This window comes from Pithys albifrons, chromosome 9, assembly GCF_047495875.1.
Source record: "Pithys albifrons albifrons isolate INPA30051 chromosome 9, PitAlb_v1, whole genome shotgun sequence".
Classification (NCBI taxonomy): domain Eukaryota; kingdom Metazoa; phylum Chordata; class Aves; order Passeriformes; family Thamnophilidae; genus Pithys; species Pithys albifrons.
The window spans coordinates 19963295-19983841 of record NC_092466.1 but is presented as its reverse complement, the minus strand read 5'-3'; the positions used below and the strand labels follow the sequence as shown (position 1 = coordinate 19983841).

The 20547-nt window shown below is 42.0% G+C and overlaps 1 protein-coding gene across 1 annotated transcript; it reads right to left on the bottom strand.

Moving 5' to 3' along the window:
* Positions 1 to 5486: 5486 nt before the first annotated feature.
* On the bottom strand, positions 5487 to 19065 carry ANXA8L1 (annexin A8 like 1). The gene is made up of 13 exons (XM_071563380.1): positions 18955 to 19065; positions 18789 to 18835; positions 14748 to 14838; positions 14391 to 14485; positions 13210 to 13323; positions 12273 to 12363; positions 11604 to 11683; positions 10928 to 10987; positions 10290 to 10383; positions 8494 to 8589; positions 8188 to 8246; positions 7202 to 7324; positions 5487 to 5870 (listed from the first exon to the last, which is right to left on the bottom strand). The coding sequence occupies exons 2-13, from the start codon at positions 18807 to 18809 to the stop codon at positions 5814 to 5816; spliced, it is 981 nt and encodes a 326-aa protein (XP_071419481.1). The 5' UTR covers positions 18810 to 18835; positions 18955 to 19065; the 3' UTR covers positions 5487 to 5813.
* Positions 19066 to 20547: the final 1482 nt, after the last annotated feature.

The window sequence follows — 20547 nt, the reverse complement described above, 5'->3', positions numbered from 1 at the left end:
TGAGGAACATGTGGATTTACCATAGAATGGTTTGGGTTGGAAGGGACCTTTAAAGATGATCTAGTCCAAACCCTCTGCAATGAGCAGGGACATCTTCAGCTAGATCAGGTTGCTCAGAGCTCCATCCAACATGACGTTGAACGTTTTCAGGAATGGGGCATCTACCACCTCTCTGGGCAACCTGTGCCAGTGCTGCAGTTCCTGGCAAGGCTAGAAATTGGCATCAGCTGTACTTCTCCCATTTCTTCTTGTCTGGACCTTTCGAGACATGTTTAAACTCAGCAATTAGATCTCACAACACTGATCTCTTCTGTTAGAGAATATTGCTAGTGACCTTTAAAGCAATGACTTCCCTTCCTTTTGAATAACATCAGTCTTTGTTATGGCTAAAATAACAAGGAACCTTTCAGCTCAGTGGCTAAGCCAAGGAACTGAAGGGGAAACCATGGTTCTTTGCTTAAACTAAAATTTAGGAGCTATTTCACAAAGGAAAAAAAATGTTCTCGGGCAAACTGAAATATTAACTTTCTCCCCTCCAAAATGTCATGTTTCAGCTTCAGATTAGTGAAACCTTTTAATAATTGTTTTTTTAGCTTGTATCAGTTTTTAAAATAAAGTTACCATTTAAAAATCAATACATTTAAATGTTGACTTTTATTTTCCACCATTTTTCTGCCTTACATCCATTTATAAGCTCAGTTAAATTTCATTTATGTTCACCAGATGCCTTTTTTCAGTGAAGATAGTACTGTCAATAATATTTTTCCCAGTGCTGACTGTGATTCTATGCTTCCCTAGAACATTACTACACATGACTCAGTTCCTGTTTGGCCTGTAACTCAATTTCAGAGCTCACTGCCATCTATAACTCCAAAGAGCAATTTCAGCTGAAATCCTAAATTGAATTACAGATTTGTATTGCATTGCTCACTATTTATTAATAATATTGTGCCTACAACATATCCTGTTTTTCATTACCACAGAGAGAACAATTCTGGTTCCTCTGTGTGACCCAGAGCTATTTTTTCTCCAAATGTTAGATTCCTGCAGACATCTGCTTTTTTTTTTTTTTTTGTAGTAAGTACTTTTATCTAACCAGAAATGCAGAGAAGGTTTCTCAGGACTATAAAACTACTTTGGATGTATCACATTATTTATATATCATAGAAAAATATCACCATAAGTACTTCTTTGCAACTAGAAGAATGCAAAGTATTATGGAATAAAGTCCTTGGGAGCTTTGAGCTCCCATACCAGTGACATTCTTTAGTGTTGGGCATACAACTTCCAGTCAGAAAAGCCAGTTCTAAGCCTCCAACAGACATGAGCAGCCCAAGGCATGATGCTGACGCACATGGCTAATTAGGATCTGTAACAGGAAGGAATATTGGGGAAACAGAAACACAGCTTGAACAAATAATACTTTCCACCAAAGAGAGAGGAGCCCAGGTTCCCAGGGCTGACTGTTTTTATCATCTTCTTGGAAGAGAGCCAGATACAAAGCCCAAAGTACAAATTCTTTTCTACAGCCTAACACAAGGGTTTTTAGTAAACAACAAAAACTACAGATAATTTCTTGGAACCTCAGGGAGGAGTCCTTTGGGTTCAAATGGATGACACCAGATGACTGAACAACAACTACTTACAAGGGCAGTAATGTTTGCAACAATGGAAGTGGTGGAGAATTGGAGTGACCTTCTTTACATGTGGTCTGAGAAGAAGAGCTGACTGCACTGTGTCAAACAAAACATCTCTGGCTTCTGCAGTATCCCAGGCATGGGGATATTCTGCAGATATTGATCCCAGCCACTAAAGGGTCTTTGGAGTCAGCTCAGGCATTGGAGTTCAATGCAGAATTGAAGGAAAATGTGCCAGGTCTTTGACACAAGACCATCTTAGCATCTTACGGTTTGCTATTATGTTCTCTGCAAGGGAGATTCCATCCAATAGCCCTGATGAAGGTGCACAACTTATTATCATATGGCCTCCTTGCCAGCAAAGTGGACTGCTTCAAGAAAGCCAAGCAATAAGACATGACACTAGGAGACTCCATTATCCCACCTGGATGCCTGTGGCACTGCGGCATGTTACATTAATAAAACACTAATCTACCATTAATTTATTAATTTAAGAATAAAAAGCAATCAGCAGTTTCCACTTAGAAAGGCTCTCATCTGCCCAGCAATGAGGATATTCTCTCCTTGACCCTCCCTCCAGCCCACCCCAGAGCAAACACTGGGGTTATCCACATTGGCATGACCCACTCTCCTTTCCCCCAGGGCCACACACTGTGCTGTTGTGTGTTTTGGCAAACCCACTCTCTGCTTTAAAGAGAAGAAGTGCTTCTGGGCTTCCTCCAAGATGTTCCAATGTCAGCTCTGGTGCTTCAGGCAAGGCTCCTGACCTGCCCCATCCCAGGACCAGCTCAACAGCTTACAGCAGCCAGGGTTGCCTCTGTTACTGCCGGGGAAACCATAGGGAAAAAGGAAGACTGAACATCTTTCTGAGATTATTTCCTGCCCTTAAAAAAACTTTCCTAAGCATGAGGAGATGGTAAAGGGATCTCCCACTTTCCCAGCTAAGATATTTGCTATACTCTTTGTCTACTTCCCAACAGAAACAATGCATTTTGAACAGTTTGAACACTTAAATATATTTTATCCAAAAAGTACTCCACACTGTTGCAAAATAGAAATGCAAGTGAAGCCAAACCCATCCAATTTTTTCCTCTTCTCTCCAGAAGTCACAGTAATGACATACCTCTTAAGAAGCAGAGCCTTTGCTTTCCTGTGGCTGGCCACTGCCTGGAGATCCTGTGGTTGGCCCTCTGGGATTCAGGCCACATCTGCACTGGGATGCTGGGAGAATTAAGCAACACTATGTAAGGTCAGGTTTCTCTTGGAATAGAAAGGTACGGGGGTTAAAAATATGATATATATACAATAGCATCTTCTCTGAAATGTAGTTTTTTAGTTTTCTAGGCGTCAAGAACAGAGCTTGTAGTTGGAGACAGCTATTCCTATGTACACCTGGTTGTGAGTGGAGAAGAGAGTTAAAGTACCTACACCCCACTAGGCTGACAGATAGCACAGCTCCTGCTGTGTGTGCACCGCATCTGAGGACACAGAGCAACCACTGGGGGTGGGGGGGACAGCAAGGTGGCATTAGTAGTCCCTGGAAACTCCCTGTACACAGGTCTTTCTGCAGCACAGGATGGGGAGAAAGACTGGTACATAGACAGCAGAAGGCCTGCGTAAGTCCTGAGCATTTTTACATTGCCTGTGTTACCTTTTCCTTGCTGAGCTCTTATCTTGGTTTTTGTGCAATAAAATCATGTTAATAATACTGTGAATGAATAGAAAGGCCCTAAGTCAATATTTGCATTTAGAAAACACTGGTTAGAACAGCTTAGGAATTGATTCTGATTTATTAAAGCACCTGTTCACCCAGGGAACATTTTAGCAGCAATCAATATGTAATTAAATCTTTATTGATGTTTTACAATTGTTTTGTTTCCCAGCAATTACGCTGATAGAATCAGCTTCCCGTGGTTGTTTCTCTTTTCCAGCTTTACTACTGATCTCCTGTGAGCATATGGGCAACTCAGTTTACATCTCCCAAGCTGTTATTAATAAATTGGGATCACAATCACAGTGAAACAACTCTAATCCTGACCCATTTCTAAGCACAGGCCAACAAAAGTCAACCTCTGACCTGAATAACCTGATAACAACAACTACCACCACTGGAGCTTCGGGATGATACAACCACAAATGTTCAGTGAAATCATCAGATAACTGAATTAAAATATGTTTGAAGACCTGAGCTTTCATTAGGCTTTTCTTGTCAAATTTTAGGCTCTTCACATCTGGGGTTGCTTCTCATTTGTTGCCTGTCCAGCTTCAGGGAACGGAGGTGTTGTGGTGCAGTCGTGTAAGCCATTCCTGCTCCCTTCTCAAGCAGCCACAAATTCACCTTTGGCCTTTCCAACATAATATCCCAAACACAGGGGAATGGGTCACATCTTCACTTCAACCTCATTACGCGAGTCTGGCCAGAGGAGCGCATTCCTGCAGAGCCCCTTAGCGATGCCAGTGCCGGGGGCTGCGAGGTGGCAGCCCCTGACCTGCAGTCCCGAAGGGGACAGCACATGCCTTCCCCGCTGCATCCTCTGCGGCAGGCGGGAGGGACAGCAAAGGGGCAAAGGGGGCAAATGTCTCCCCACTGTGCCAGCTCCTCGCCCCTGCCGCCCCGTCCCCAGCAGATGGAGGTGTAAGCACGGCTGTCCCGGAGCGCAGCCCCTGCCTCCTGCTCCCGACCCTGGCATGCCTAGAGAGGAAACCAGCCGGCTCAAAAAAACCCCCCAACCCTCGGAAAAAACCCCCACCAAAAAACCAGGGAAGGCTGATCGTCGGTATCAATTAGAACAAGTGACTAAATCAAGTGGGGCTTTTGGCCAGCAGAAGGGACATGCAAATTCCCTGTCCTTTGGTGCCTGTAGCCAGCCCACATCCCTCAAAAACCGAGAAAGGAACTCCGACCTTGATGTTCAGTCTAGAGACATGTCTCCAAATGATTTTAGTCCAGGTGAGAAACAGGATATCACTGAAAACACAAGCACTTGAAGGGACAGGGATTGAAACCTCTTCCTCTTTATGTTCACCAGAGGTGTGCTGATTCCCCAAGCCCAGCTCCCAGGTCTGTGGTGTGGACTCCCCAAGACCTTTTAAGTTACCACTCTGACTGCACTGGTTCATGCTAATTTGAGCAGTTCAAGCAAGGAAACACTCCTCAGCCAATAAATTCACCACTTGATCACAAAAGCTCCTTTACTGAACGCAATGCCTTTTGGTAATTACACATTTAAATGAGTTGCTTTAAGTGTAGAGAATCAGTGGTCAAGGCAGACCCCAGCTTCTCAAACCATTTCATCCTGTTCTTCCTCTATCTCTGTATCACTGTCCACATTTGGGGCCTCACTCAGCAAGTGGTAGGTGCAGTCATGGAGGCTGGAGGCAATTTCTGAGGTTGTACACAGACTTCTGAGAAGTTACTGTGAAACCAGGAGCAGAAACAGGTCTGCTCCCAAGGGCAGGATATTCTATATTCACTAAAAACACATCATCCACCCCAGTTTTGATTCCCCCATGGTCTGACATAGATGTTAGGCCCTGAACTTCGCCAACAGACAAGCAAGAAGGAAAGCAGTCACACAACATTCAACTTTCACATGCATACAGCCAGCTTGGCTCTGCCGTTCACTGCTCCTTGGGGAACCCCTCCTGAAGTTATGCAGATAAGGCTGCTAAACCAGCCCCTCTGGCATTCTGATCCATGCCCTAAAGCCTCATTAATATCTGGGACTCCTTCCAGATCCAGACTGCTAGCATCAAATGGTCCACATGCTATCTGCTTGTTCTAGTGAAGTTAGCAGGGCTTCAGGTCACCTAAGATTTTTAGGGTTGTTCAGACTTGTGAAACAGCTATAGAGGGTTTAAAAGAACCTTTAATTTCATGTCAAAGTGCCATCTTTCACAAAGAATTAAGGGAGAAGAGAAATTTCAATGGACAAAATGAAAATAAAAATTTAACATTCCCCCTCGTCGTTTTAAAAACTGTCGGGGAAGTGGATAGCATTTAATGTGTAATGAGCATCCACATCTTTCAAAGAGCTTTGGAAATCTTCACTATGAATTTGATCTTCTTTTTCTCCCCACTTGGATCAATAGAAAGATTTTCTATATGTCCATTTTCAGACTCTTGTTTGCTGTTAATTTTTTCTCAGTGTCCTTTTCAACATCTTCCTCCTGGAGTTAGTCACTGCCACAGAGATTCATCAAGGCTGTCTTGTAATCACCACTGGTATCATCCTGATAGGAGAAAAAATTAAAAAACAGGTGAGTATGGAAGTTCCTCTGCATGCCCCAAGTGCTGACTTTGTCAGTCTGTGGAATATGCCCACACAGGAAAAGGACTTTGGAAAGAGCAAACCAGACTTCAGCAGAATTATTGCCAGCTGACACACCATCAAAAGTGAATGGAGAAATGAGGCTTGTAGCTGCCACCTGAAATAACATTTATCAAATTCAATTCTTTCCTTTGGAATGCAGGTGAACAATTGATCAGGGTTCTGCCCTACAGAGCAGCACAGACAGTCAGCATGAATGAGAGCAACAAAGCCTGTTGTGTTCAGATTTTATGTCCCTGAGAATTTGTGTAGAAACTCTTCTCACAGAAAGGGAAAGTGCAGTAGAGCAAGCCCTGACACATGGCATTTTTTAAAAAGCTGCAAATATGGTCATTTTTCTCTAGAAGCACTACACAAAATATTCACTAGATTAAAAAAATTGCTCCCCTTGAATGTTTTGTAATGACAGGTGTAAAGCCAGTTACACTTCTCAGAAGGGATGAATATGCTGTACAGATCCTTGAAGACTGATCATTAATCAACATGACAGACTCTGACAGTGTCAATTAGAAGAAAGGGCTTTCATTACAGAACCATCACTTCCCATGGGGACTGCTAAGGATAGGGCTTCTGTGCCATTTGCACAGGGGGAGAGGAATATCCCAGAGTCCTTAGGACAAATGGTGAAAAACAGCATTTCCGCCCAAAGAGGGGAGGCACTTTCTCTCAGTTCACTGAGATTCAAATGCTACAATAAGTTTTGACAAGATTCAGTTTCTAAACTTATCTCAACTCACTATAGACCAGGCTTTCACATGGGGTAAGTCAGCTAAAAAAACCCAAACAACAACAACAAATTACCAAAAAACCCCCAGCACTGTTTTGACTTCTATATCACTGGCCTGAGGTAGTTAAAGCTAGCAGAGAGAGAGAAGAAAATGGCACAGCAGTGTGGGATAGGTGTAACAGGAATGACTCATTTAATTTAAGTTCATCTAGGAGATCATGCAGTCCATGGATACAGAGTGTGGTCCTTGAAAAACTTGGTGCAGTCTCTTCTTGGGTTTGCCTTGTCCAAGTCACTTATAGAGCATACAATCTGACAATCTGACTCACCTTTCAAGTATATATGTCTCTCAAAGAGATATCTGTTACTAGGCCTAATGAAGGAGAAGCATGATGACAGGAGAAATGACAATGTTACTGCAAACAATCATAGATGTATCTCACAGTGCTGGACAGGTTAGGAATACTTGTAATGACTAAGAACCATAATATCAAGATTCTGCTTACCAAAATCATGCTGGAGAGAGACTTTCCTGCAATACGCTTGAATTCAGGCTTTATAAGATTTAGGTCAACTTCACTTCGAGAAACGATCACCCTTATCAGAGTCCCATCATCTGTGCCAACCCCCTGGAATAACAGATATATCAGTCAGTTATGTTAGTGGGTGTTCAAGGGATAAGCTGGGCAAACTGGTCCAGGACAGGAGGAGTCAGCTTTCAAACATCACTTCTTCTGCAGATCATCTCCATCTCTCTCTGGAGGGCCAACCCTCTTGCTCCTCCCAGAGGCCACCATCAACACTGTACACCTACTGTGGAAGCGTGCTACAAGTTTTGTACATGTCAAATACAAAAGAACACAGGCTACAGATATGGAAATTGGCACTGAATACACATTGTCCTTCTGCAACATCACCCATGCAATGTTTGACTTCAACCAATATTGTTTAATCACTCACAGGAAAATTAAGATCACATCTATAATAAAACAAATGAGTTATCTTTCCAAAACACTGGGAGAGCTGACATCTTTTACATACCAGTTTTACATATCAGTTGAGCACAATCTGCAAATGCCTTATGTCTCCCCATTTGGAACTCATTTTATACTGTCCTTGAGAGAATTGTTTCATAAAAAGAAAATACTGTGTTCCAGTTTATTAAAATGGAAGGTAAAACTTCACCATAATCAATCCTCTAGAAAAGCTTCTTTAGAGGTTTTGTCTATGTTCTAGAAAGTGAGATTGGGCTCCTTGCAGACTCTTAAACCAGAAAAGCGAGATTCCTTTGGTTTCTTAAGCTTAAAGGGTATCTTAAACTTAAAGATTTTCTACCCAAGGTATTTGAAGGGATTCTGCTATTTCTTGCAAGAATTGTACCAAGCTTGCTGGATTTCACCAAAACTTTACCTCTTCTAGTATGAACTGGTGAAAGCCAGGTTACAAGTTAAGGCAAGTATGAAAACAGGTGTGTTATGATGAAAAGCCTTACCTTTAAAGCATGATACAGCCTCTCTGCAAAGTAGCAACGGATATTCCTTGTGCACTTCACTAGGCATACAAAAAGGCTCAGTAAGAATGAATGATAATGCCAGTACAGGGCAGCAGGTGACAGAGATTCAACATGCTTTCCCTTAATTCAGTGTGCTTCTGAAATCTGAATTTATCTTACCCAAGAGGTACCCTTTACTTCCTACCAGGTACCTTTATACAGTAGATCCACCTCATAACAGTCAAATACCACAGGAGAAACAGTGGCAGACTCCGACAAAGTGAAGGGAAACATCGTCACTCTTACCTATAGCCAGCATGGCATCCTCAAGTGAACCATGAGTTTCACTCTTGATAGAGTCTTCTATGCTCTTACCAGCCAGTTTCTGGTATTCTTCAAACACTGTTTGAAACACAAAAAAATTTTTTCCAAACAACCTCCCAGGCATTTTGTGCCCAATATTTACAGGCATTGCTTGTGTGGCGATATGAACACACAGATCCTGCTAAAGCAATGGCCACATTCATACCAGCTTTAGGAGGGTTTAGTCAACATCAGAAGTCAGCTACAAAAATGGATGGCAATGTTCACAAAACCCAAACCATCCATGGTTCTTAATTCCCTGCCTTCATTTGCAAATGCAATTTCAGTCATCACAGGTTCATTTGGAAATCTGACCCTTCACTGCTGTCATTAAACATAGAAACAAAGCAGACAACAGAAGGTTAAGCACACCTTTGACCTTGTGGCTGGTGATGTCATTGGCTTCAGGAGCCAAAATAAAACTAACTTAAGTCTAGGACTATGCTGCTTATGGCCCATTGACTTTAAAATGATGACAACACAGTTTAGGAAAACTTATTATTTCAACCACAATTTAAAAAATGAGAATATATGAGCAAAACACAGGTGCATATTCCAAGATATTTGAGTTCCCATATTAACAAAAGCTGAGCAACAGATCAGTTTTTCACCTTATACACTCTGGATACTCTAGCGTTCAGAAACATAAATATCTGGTTTTATTCCTTCCTTTCAGACTAACTAAGAAGGAAAACTGCTATGTAATGCAATGGACACCTTAATGAACTTTGCTCAGCATCCAAGATCAACACTCAAGACACTTTGGGGAAAGGGAATACAGAATAGACAGATGGATAGAAACTTCTTAACTCAGGCCTCCTCTTTCTATTAAAAAAAAGAAAAAGGCTGCAACAATTACACTCAGATATTAAAGACAAAGAGCTTCAGGCTGCCATAGCACCGAGGAAAACTGTTTGGTGCCACAGTATGTCTCAAAGATTGGTTACATTATGATAACAACTAGATGAGATCCAGTTTTTAAAGGCAGATACAGATAGGGACCACTTTTTTTGGTTTGTTTATTTTTCAAGTGAGCATGGGAGACTGAATTCGAAACACAAGGGGGAGCTGGCTTCCAGGGCATAGAAACAGCCTCAGAAGACATCGTCTTGAAAAAGCTCAGGCATACCTAATTTATCACCAGCTAAATTTATCAGTTTAGATCCAGCTGATTTACATAGTAATTGATATTCTTAGATTAAGTCAACATAACAAAATCTGTTGTGCCTCAAAAATCTTAAGATAACAAGGTCGGGTCTCTGCTGCATGGACAGTGAGGAGCAGGGTGGGTGTCTTCCCTCTCAGTAGCCCCGATACACTCAGAATAACCTGGGGCATAAATGCAGGTTGCACCCCGTGATTTTCCAGCTATTTTTTAGGGATTTTTTTTTTACCAAAGGAACCCACATTCAAGGGGTCATTTGGCCACCACATGCTCCTGCTTGGTTAGAAAGGGACTATCATTCATGTCTTGTGTTTATAAAAACAACTATACTATCCAGTTATCAACACTGCATAAAGGACTTTAAGATATCTAAGTGACTTGATTTTCAGCAGAACTTGGTAATCTTCCATAAAAGCTGCTGGCAGCTTTTGGTGACTGAGTGACCAAGGATTAGAAAACAGACTCAAGTACTTACTTCTAACCACCCATCCCTCCCATCTATAGCCCTGCCTCTTATTTTTGGCAAGAGGGATTTCTCATTTCAGAGCTTGGGACTGTGGACTCTGCTCTGTACCTTTCAGCAAGTGTGTGGCACTCCTTTTGCACAAGATGGTGATGAACTGTATCTCATCAGTGCCCCGTATCTTCTCTCCAGCAGCATAGAGAGTCTGTAATTTAACACACAATTATTAGCGAGATGTTCTATGTGTGCACCCGGTAAGGAACTGAGTTTGGCTGAAGGCATCAGTAGGGTAAAGGGGTTTGAAGTAACCCGAAACACTGTGAACTAGAGTATCCTAGAATGGTTGATTATGAAAACTTTTGACTGTCTTCTAGAAAAATTGGAACAGCCACTATCTCCATTCTTTCTACCCCTCCTGCAGCAGCTGTAGCAGCCAACAATGTTTTTTCTCTTTTCTATCCCCCTCCACTGCAACATACCCATATACTTCACATATTAAAAGCAGCTGAACATAAGACCAGATCTCATAATTCCTCTTTGGATGGCAAAGCTCAGCAGTGCAGGCAAAATTGAAGAACCTGAAGTTGCTTACTTGAAGAGCCCCCCACCCCACAGTATTGTGATGCGAACCCTCTGCTGGCCAGGGCTCTGTTGCCCACTGAAGCACTCTGAATTTCAAGAAGGTGGGAATGTAGGCATATCTGCAGCATATCTGCAGGCATATCTGATCACAGGCATTTGAGAGTTACCTCTGCATCCTGCAGTGCCAGGGCTGTGTCCACATAGAGAGTGGCATTGTCCCTCTCACCCTATAAAAAGAAAAGATAACCATTTTGTCTCAAAGATTCTTCCATAAATAAGGATCACAGCATTCATTCTGGGCAAAGATCAATTATCCTTCTCAGCTACCTATTTCTGCAGAGTACTCAAGTAGTAATGTTTCAGACAGGACCAGTGCTAATTCCTTCACTGAAAGGCACTGAAATCAGTCATATGAAGCACAGTAAAAAAATTGCTCAGTAATTCTGCTGCTAGGCAGGAAAATTCAGAAAACGTGATAAACTAAATGCATCCGAATACACTCAGCGTCGAGGGCACAGACCCTGAAAAAGTGGTGAATCAGTGGAGGGGCGCTGTTTTCTAAGACCCTTGTAGAGTGCAGCGGCTTTACACATATGGAAAAGTGAGGTGTCTCCCTGCAGCAGAGCTGACTCAAAGTTCCAAGCTCGCTTATTGCTGCTAAGGGAGGGAGGGTTCCCTGCTTCAGTCACGTGGAAACTGAAACAGATCCAGTCCAAGTGACATGTTTGTCTCCGCAGTTTATGTGGTGATCATGACTGTATTGGCTCTTCTATTGCATGTCTTCTCAGACAAGGAAGAGAAAAATGTGATCTTTATACTCTCATTTCTCTTCTCTAGCATTACCTGAAGAAGGCAAACCAGAATCTGTTCTAAGTAGCCACTTGTTTCCGATTTTATATCTTCTTCCAGATCAGAACCGTATTCTACCCAAGGGAAAGAGAAGGACAAGGGAAGGATTTGTTATTTGGGTGATATAGTAAAGATATTACCAGTAGCCCTAGGACACACAGTAGCCTGACAGTGGTCATTAGGGAACAAAACAGGGCTGAGACCACATCCTTAAGGATACTCAGATCAGCGTTTGTACCCATCTGAGTCACTAGCTCCCCTGATGTCCAAGGAATAAATCCAGAGCTAATATTAGAAGTGTAGTTGAAGGGACCAAAGATACAAAATATTTACAAATATATACTTAATAAATTCCCACCTATTTAATGGGGAGAAGCAGCTAAGTGCACAGCTATAGTTTTGTTTGTGTTCTGACAATAGTGCTTCTGGCCAAACTGCTGATTTGCTGACCCTTTACTGTAGCTGGATGAAGACCTAGAGAGGGATTTTCAAATTCTTTCAACATATCCCTGTTCTATTTGCCAGACTAAAGCAGAGTTAGGTTGCATCTTGCTTTTTTAAAAAAAACCATTTCCTGCTGACAGTGCTGGCTGGTAACACCATTCCTGCTGTGCAATCAGGCTCATTGCTCTGACTACAGAAATCTGAGCCCCAGGCACTTACCTTCTTTGTAAGCCTTGATTATCTCTTTGATCTGTGCTTTAGTTCGAGATGCCAGGATCTCTATGATAACACCTTCACTGGTTCCCACACCCTTTAATAGAAAACATAGTGGAGAAATAAAGGTGGAGAAAGGCTTCTAGACATGGAGTGTGATTTATTGCTAGCAAAGTAGGATCAAGGGAGGAGCTGGATGGCAGCAGAGTGTCAGGCTGTGTGCTGAGCTTTAAGGAACCGTCATGATGACAGCGGGATCCAGAAAGAACATTTGGTTAGAACATGGTTTGTTTTACTGAGGTGCCTAATTTACAAAGAATGATTTTATGTAACACTACACTTTTGCAATGCATTTCTGGAGTCAGATCTTTGATGACAGACAGAAGTAGAGGGATGTGGGAGACCAATGCTTGGCTAGTCAGGCCATGTTCATACCATTTTAAATGACTACTCTGCATCCAAAACTTGTAAAGACACAGCAACAATAGGTAGGATACCAGCCAACCCCAGCCTGGCCGTTGCACCACCTCTCCTTAATTTCTTAAAGGTTTCATGGCTCAGATGGGGCATCATGGCAGCAGTTTTGTGTGTGATTTAGAATCACAAAATATTTTGAGTTGGAAGAGAGCCCCAAAGACCTTCAAGTCCAACTTTTTAGTGAATGGCCTCTCCAGGGATTGAACTCCCACCTTTAGCAAGAGCCTGGGAAGGCAACAACAAAACTATGAGACACACATGTACAGAAATTATTTTATAGCCATAAGTATAAGGCAGCATTTTCCCCCCAGAATATGCATTAATAGTACAATTAACTATTTCTCAAAAGCTACTGCTAATAACATATAACAGTCCACTTATTACCACTTGCATTAATAAGCACAATTACAAGAAATTAGCACTGTATTTGTGCTACTACTTAAATATCAGCATGCAGTTTGCTTACCTTCATGGCATCATACAGCTCCTTGGCATCATATTTAAATGGGGAGTACATGAGAGCTACAATGAGCCTCTCAAAGTTGCCACTCAGTTCAGACTTCAGGGTTTCAATCAGATCCTGTTAAATATGCATCACATGGTTACATAAACAGCCTCACAGGATCTTTTTACTGACCATCCCCATATTCTAAGTAATGAAGCTGAATGACAGTATTGTGTTGATAGTTCATTAAAAAAGCCCCAAAATGGGATTTGTCTAGGTCCTTCCACATACCCTCTTTTCTCAGTATTTAAGCTTCTCCCAGTTACTAACTAATCCCGCAGCAAATCTTCCTCCACTCTGCTTTACTCAGTGAACAGACCAGTCAGCTTAAGGCCTTGAATTGAACCTGGGTGTAGCTTCAGAAAGGGCTGATTCTCAAAGCTTCCTCATAAACTTGCACCCAGGACATTTGTAGAGTTTACAGTTTGCTTGAGGGTACACTTCAGACTTTCCTACCACTATAACACGGGACTTTCTAGGGTATGACTGTTTTAGTGAGATGCAAGCATTCTATTTATTTACTGTTCCATATTTACCATCCCCATATTTGCTTCCCTTTCTGAGGCCCTTGTGTGGCAGTCCCCTTTCCAGCAAGGGTCATTGGAGACTCCAGAGTAGGGATAGTAGTACAGTTTGCTTGTGGAAAAGTTTACCGAATGAAAGTAATATTTTATTAAAGAAACAAAGAGAGCCATAGGAATAACCCCAGATTGTTTTCATTTTCAGAATTTTGAAACAAGTGTAATTAAGAAAATCTTTAAATTGAACTTTCTTTGACATTTAAATAGGCCCGAAACCAAAACAATATTTTACTCAAAATTTTACTTAAAGTATCAATTTTTGTTACAGCTTCAAACTCAGTAGGAAGCTACACTTTATGTAAAAATTGATTTTTTTAAAAAGTGTTTCTGGTCAAAGTGCATTTTATAAAAAAATTAAAATCTTTGGAAGAAACCCAAGCTTTTCTGATGAAAAATTAATTCAACACACTCATCTCAGGCCTTATAAATAGATTTAATCTACTTATTTGCAGAAGACCTGCATATTGTTTTCATCATGCTTGCAGGACGAACTGTACACCCATTTACTACATCCTGGCTGCAGTAAAACAGTGATTGAATATGGCTTTGTTTTGGAAGAACCTTTCCAAACTGGGCTTTGAAGGATTTGGCAATCTCTTGACGCTGCATGTTGTTCCTCTTGGTTAGGACATCAATTATAGCTTGTTCATCAGTCCCTGTGGAGAACAACAATAAGTAATAAACATAGGTCACAGAATAAGCTGGGACTAGTTCAAAATCCCATTCTGAATATTCAGACAACCTTGCCTAGTTCATTGCCTTCTTGCAGAAGTTTAAGTACATACAGAGAAAATATTAATTTTAATTTTTCACGTTAAAAAATTATATCTCTGGATGCAATTTTCCTAAGGAATGGCTTTCAACTTTGCAATTACAAGCAGAATATTGAATTTACATATGTGGTTGGAGTCAACTCACCAAGTCCTTTCATGGCCTTGTACAGAGTCTGAGCATCAGGTGCAGGGTCAAAGTGCAAAGCACCTGCAACAGACCTGCCCTCTTCTTCACTCTGAAAGAAGAAAAATACAGGACTTCTCACCACTGTATTTCATCAGCTGAAGAAAAAGTATTTGAAAAGTGCATTAGTGCTATTTATTGCCTATACATGGGGAAGACACAGAAAATAGGAGAGACTGTTTCAAAGTTTCTCAGTAGAGCAAAAAGAAAACACAAATTTCTTTCTAAAGAGAACACAAGTTTCCTTTCTCCACCTGTCTGTATCAGCCTTTGGCTCCTGGCAGAAATAAGATGTGCAGAGCATGGCTGACAGTGTGGCAAGAGTCATTAGGTGCAGGCAGTCTGGCAGAAAAAGCTCAGACTGTAATTGATTGGACTTTCCTATTCACCCTTCAAATACAGTGCTTCACAGCACGTATGCTATTGCATCATACTGCATTTCCCAGTGGCTTGGTGCAAGGTAGTTTTTAGATTTTTGATTTCCTGGAATAGTCTTGCTGCCACAGACCTTTTTTCCAGGTAGCTGCTGCTGCACTTCTGCACAGCTAGTTTCCAGAAGGAAGAATCTCCACTAGAAGGGTTTGGGCTAAGAGACTACTTTGAAGAAAGAGATCCATCTGGAGGAGTGCAGGTTTGATGTTGTTCCCTGTCCCAAGGGCCAACTACACAAGAATCCTCCTGACAGAACCGTAAGATGTCTGTAGTGCTAGAGTCTCAGGGCAGAAAGACACACTGAGATTTATTCCAGTTACCACAAGGTACCAGGGCCATCAACCAAAACTCAGACACAAGAACTTTTATTCAACACAGCTGTTAGTCAAGGGACTGACTTGAATACATATTGTCACATCTCTAACAAGCTGGTCCTATCAACAGGGGAGTATGTGGGTGGATAGGCATGAAGAGTCCCCACCACTTCTTTCCAAAAATAGACAATTTTCTCTTTCTCACCAGCAAAAATATTTAAGTTGGAAACAACTATATTCTCACAAATTTACCTTCAGAGATAGCGTTAATATTGAACTAATGGTATCAGTATGGCCTGCCGAATTTTTCATTGGGGGTGGCTTCACAGTCAGATAAACATCTGAACTCACAGACCAGAAGGAATCACTATGGTCATCCCACCTGATTTGCATAATGTGGACCACCAAGTGCCACCCACCAGTCTCTTGCTGTGATGCAAATCCCCTCTGTTCTTATTTCCCGTGAGAGAGTACCAGTAGATAGAGCTGGCACTTCTGCATGCTGGCCCCTTTGCCAACCAAGCTCCAGGAGCAGTGACAAGGGACCAAGAGGCAATGGCAATGATGAGTGTTGAGAGAGGCAGCACATTTATCAATCAGCAAGACTTGGAGACATTTGCTTTACAGCCAGCACAGACTCCTGTACTACCACTCCTTTCTTACTCCGAGCAGAAAGAGCAGCTGTGAAGCAGATGGTGCCAACAGGAAACTTCTTGATAGATGAAGCTTTGAATTCAAATAATCACTGAGCAGCAAGTTTAAGGCTGTAGTGAAACTGTCACTGCAGAAAAAGCAGTGACTGACTAGGTAGCTTTGCCACCTCTAACAGTTTGTCATTGGTCTAGAAGTGTTTGGCTGAGCTGGAAGGACCATTTCAAATGCTCCTTTTCTAGCCCTTTGTTAAGAGAGCCAGCACCATCACAGCTTCCCTGGAAAGCAGGTTACGCTCATCAATCTGATTTTGCTCTCAAAAAGATGGTCAATCCTCTCTAGCTACATGCAAGAACATGTGAAAAAAATTCCCAACATTCTGGACCCAAGCCTGGTGACTCAATCAAAGAGGGAGTGCAAGGCAGAGCTTTCATTTGGAGGCAGAGGAAACAAGTTAAACAATGATCTTTTTTGGTACTAATTCCAATAAACAATTACGGCCCTTCCTGGGTCAAGTAGCACAGTCATGACTCACTGATACACCTCATTTTTCATGTGCATAATTGTTGCAGCACAGGTACAATCACATCAGCTTTTCAGAGAAAACCTGTTCAGTTTGGTCTTATTTTCCAGTTGAATTGATCCTAAAACTACCTAACTGAAACTACACAAGGCATTTATGTGACTCTCATATAAATATGAGTAATTGGCACAAAAGCAGCAGAATCAGTGTACCTTACACCTGATTCTATGAAAAGTTTTAACTATAAATGAAGGGAAGGAGAATTGAAAGTTTTACTACCAAATTTTTTTCAAAACTAAACAATAGTTTATTGAGAAGCTGGAATTTGGGGTCAGTTGGGGTTATGTTTTGGGTTTTTTTTCAGTAGAAAGTTTCTAGAAAGTTTCACAGTTTTTGATTCTTTTTTGCCTTCAAACTGTATTTTTTATGAAGGATTTAGAAAACCAAAACAATTTTTCCCCATTCTTCCTTAAGCCTCTCATTTTTTTCTCACGTCACTATACCCTACAACATCAACTAGTAAGAGATCACTGGAGTCTTCAAGGGTTTTTCTCCTTCTTTTGTCATTCTAAGTTTAGAAATTACTTCCAAATTGGGGTAGTGGGGAATAGATCAGCAGAAAGGGAAAAATTAAAATGAGTGCTATGCTAAGCTTTGGAAAAACACCTATTTGATTACATTAAACTTCGAAAAGGAAATAGCAGGGCAGAGGGAAGTCAGCAGAAAGAAAGCCTACAACTTTAATCTTTCTGGGGGAAAAAAAAATCATTATATATTTTGAGATTAGGAAAGTTTGCTATCTGAACCCTACTGAAGGAAAGTAGGAATTAGTTTGTAATAATCCCTATTCCAGAAGGTGCTTTGGGTTTAGTTTGTTTTTTCCCTGGTTCTTGCCCCTCCGTTGCAAAATTGTTTCTGAGAACCTGAAAACTGTTCATGTCCATGCGGAGTGGTTTCTCACTCCTTGATGGCTGTATTGCACTGGAGGCAGTGTAGTACTAAGGCAGCTCTCCTGTGCTTCCCAGGTATCTTTGTTGGCGTGTGGTAGAGAGGTCCCTCACCTCCTGCTCAGTTCCCAGTGCCACTGCCCCAGCTGGGAGAGGAGCAGCAGCACTGGAGCCTTGGTGCAGGTTTTCCCCTTACACACGTTGCTTAAATATGAAGCTGTCTTCACAAGAAGTGAGGGGACTCTGGGACAAGTCTTTCCACAAACGAGCCAAAAGCATTCCAAAGAAAGCCCATGCACTACTGCCAGAGGTGTTGGGCAGGGGTTGGGACAGCAAAAGAAAACTTCTCCAGCAGTACTCCTCCATTGTATGTCTCCAGCAGGTCTCTTCTAGGCTTTGGCTTATAGTTATCTGGGTATGAGGTCTGGGGGGAAAACATGACCTCCCACAGAGACTAATGGGAGAGCTGCCTTGGTTAGCAGCAGAACTGGGCACATCACCAGAGCACCTGCTGCCTGGCTTGAGCCGGACGCTGAAGGCTGCCTCAACACACCCCATGAACATCTCCCCATCCTGCCAATTCCTCTCAAAGCCACAAGAGAACATACACAGCATTTCTGGCTCCTAGCAAGCAGACAGGGTATTCAAGGACACACTGTTGCAATATTAAAAACTACCAAAAGAAGACATTATGGCTTGACCATATCTTTCTCTGTGACCACAAGCTGTCAGCACAACAGGGGACCAAAATGGGGACAGACCAGTGCTCTGAACTCACAGGCACAAGAGAAGGGAGCAGACAAGGAGCCCACAGCTTGCAGATCTCAACTGTGTAGCTTTGCTGTTCCATGGTACCATCTCCCCATGTACACAGGCACACAAACATCCCCTTGTACCACTCTCAACTGAAGGGCCAGGTGAAGTCCGCTCCTCTTCTTACAGCCAACAATTATGTTAACGCCTTCCTTCAGTGTTTCTGAAGTGCTGAATGCTATTTTATAGCCAGAAAAAGAGTAAATAGGTCTTGCTGATTTTTAAAGGAAACTTTTAATTCCCACACAGTGCCTGATGCAACTTGTAAGTTACCTTATCACAGTGCCAAAAAATTCTGAGTGTCAATATATCCTGTACTCACCCAGGCCTTCCACCATGCCATTGCAATCTTAGTAGTGATACCCGAGTCTGTTGATGAAGAAAACCACATATATCATACCTTATGGTTAGTGAATGTGAGATTTGAAGGCAGGGGGAGGGCATAGGGAGAAGAGGAAGAAACAAAAAGTTCCTTTCAATAAACTTACCACAGGAAAAATGGAATAACTGTTCTCTGGAGGCTTGTTCCCTCTGGAAGCTGCAGAATGTAACTGGCCTCCCTCTCTTAGGCACACGCAGGTATAAAGGATCTTTATCTATCAATTCCACAGGGCAACACCCTCAGACATGGCTCAACCTGTTTTTCACATATGATCTCACAGGGAGAGATCAAGTTGCTTAATAAATGAGGCTTCCCTTGTGAGGAGCCCTACATTCAACCTTGCTGACTCATTGTAATTTTCCACTGCTTCTCCCAACACACACCCTTCCCTGCTAATATTTTGGCCTCTGGCACACACACCGTGCAAATTACAACTGGGTAATTTCTCAGCTTAAATCTCCACTGAGACTAGGTAAATTCTGCTACAACAGAATAAGCCAGTCATTATTACCAACTCTTGCTATGTCTACCAATCTGGAACACTGCAAAAAGGAACTCTAGAAATTTAAACTCTCCTCTACCTCCCCTTCTTCAAAAACCTTATTAAAAATCCACAAGCCAACCACAAAAAATCCTAAATAAATCCACACACCCAGTCCCACTCCACACCGTCCATGTCCTACACCTTACAGTGAAGCTCAATAAAGCATCAGATTGTACAGAGTCTTAGGAGGTCCCCCCATCCTACACCTAGACTTCCATGGTTTGAGCCACAAACCACATCTAGCGTAGCATAGGACCAGCACATATAAATCTAACAACTTTCAGTAGTGCCCTCCCCAGCAAAATGATCACAGGGCTTGCACCATTTGCTGTGACATGTTAAGGCTTAGGAGCCAAGTGTGAAAGTTTTCTTTTTTAAAAGAATAAAGAAGAAGAATACCCAAACAGCTGAATACCTCAGTGCTTTAATTTGGAGAAATGTTTTTTGTGAAATCACCTGAATTATCTTATGGTTGTAGCAATATTTTCCTGTCTAGACTTCTGTCAGAATCCACCCATGGCACAGTTTATTTATTTATTTTCAATGGAAAGCTGCCCTGATGGAAATGTTCCCCCAAAACTGTATCTTAACCCTTGCTAGGTAGGAGCTTTGTGCCCTCTCACATTTACAGACCCACATGGATGGTGTAGGAAAGGTCTGGAGAGCCTGAAACCTGCAGCAAGACTCAGAGCAGGGCTGCACATTTTGAATACAGACCAGAGCAGTCAGCACTTGCAGGCCAGTGAAACAGGAGGCAGAGATTAGATTCCAATACCCCTTATGTTTGCACAAATACAGTTAAACTGAGCGGCTGTAAACATGAACAGTTCTGTCTTTGTTGTACTTCTTGTCCCTTCCTTAAAATTCATGCTGCATATGTGAATGAGCCTATCTGGGATTCATGGACTTTACTACTGTGTACTAGAGAGGCAAAAACAGCTTTTACAGCACCAGTAAGCAATGCATGGGACAACCTTCCCATATAGCCCAGTGATTACCCTCAGGAACGTGCAAAACTTTAGAAAAAGCCCAACTGTCTTACCTTACCACTGCCCCCGAGGCCAGAGGCCATAGTTGCATCTCAGGTATTTCTCCATTTTGGAAAGCTAACTCCAAGTGCACTAACAAGACTGTCTTTGCTCAATATAATATAAA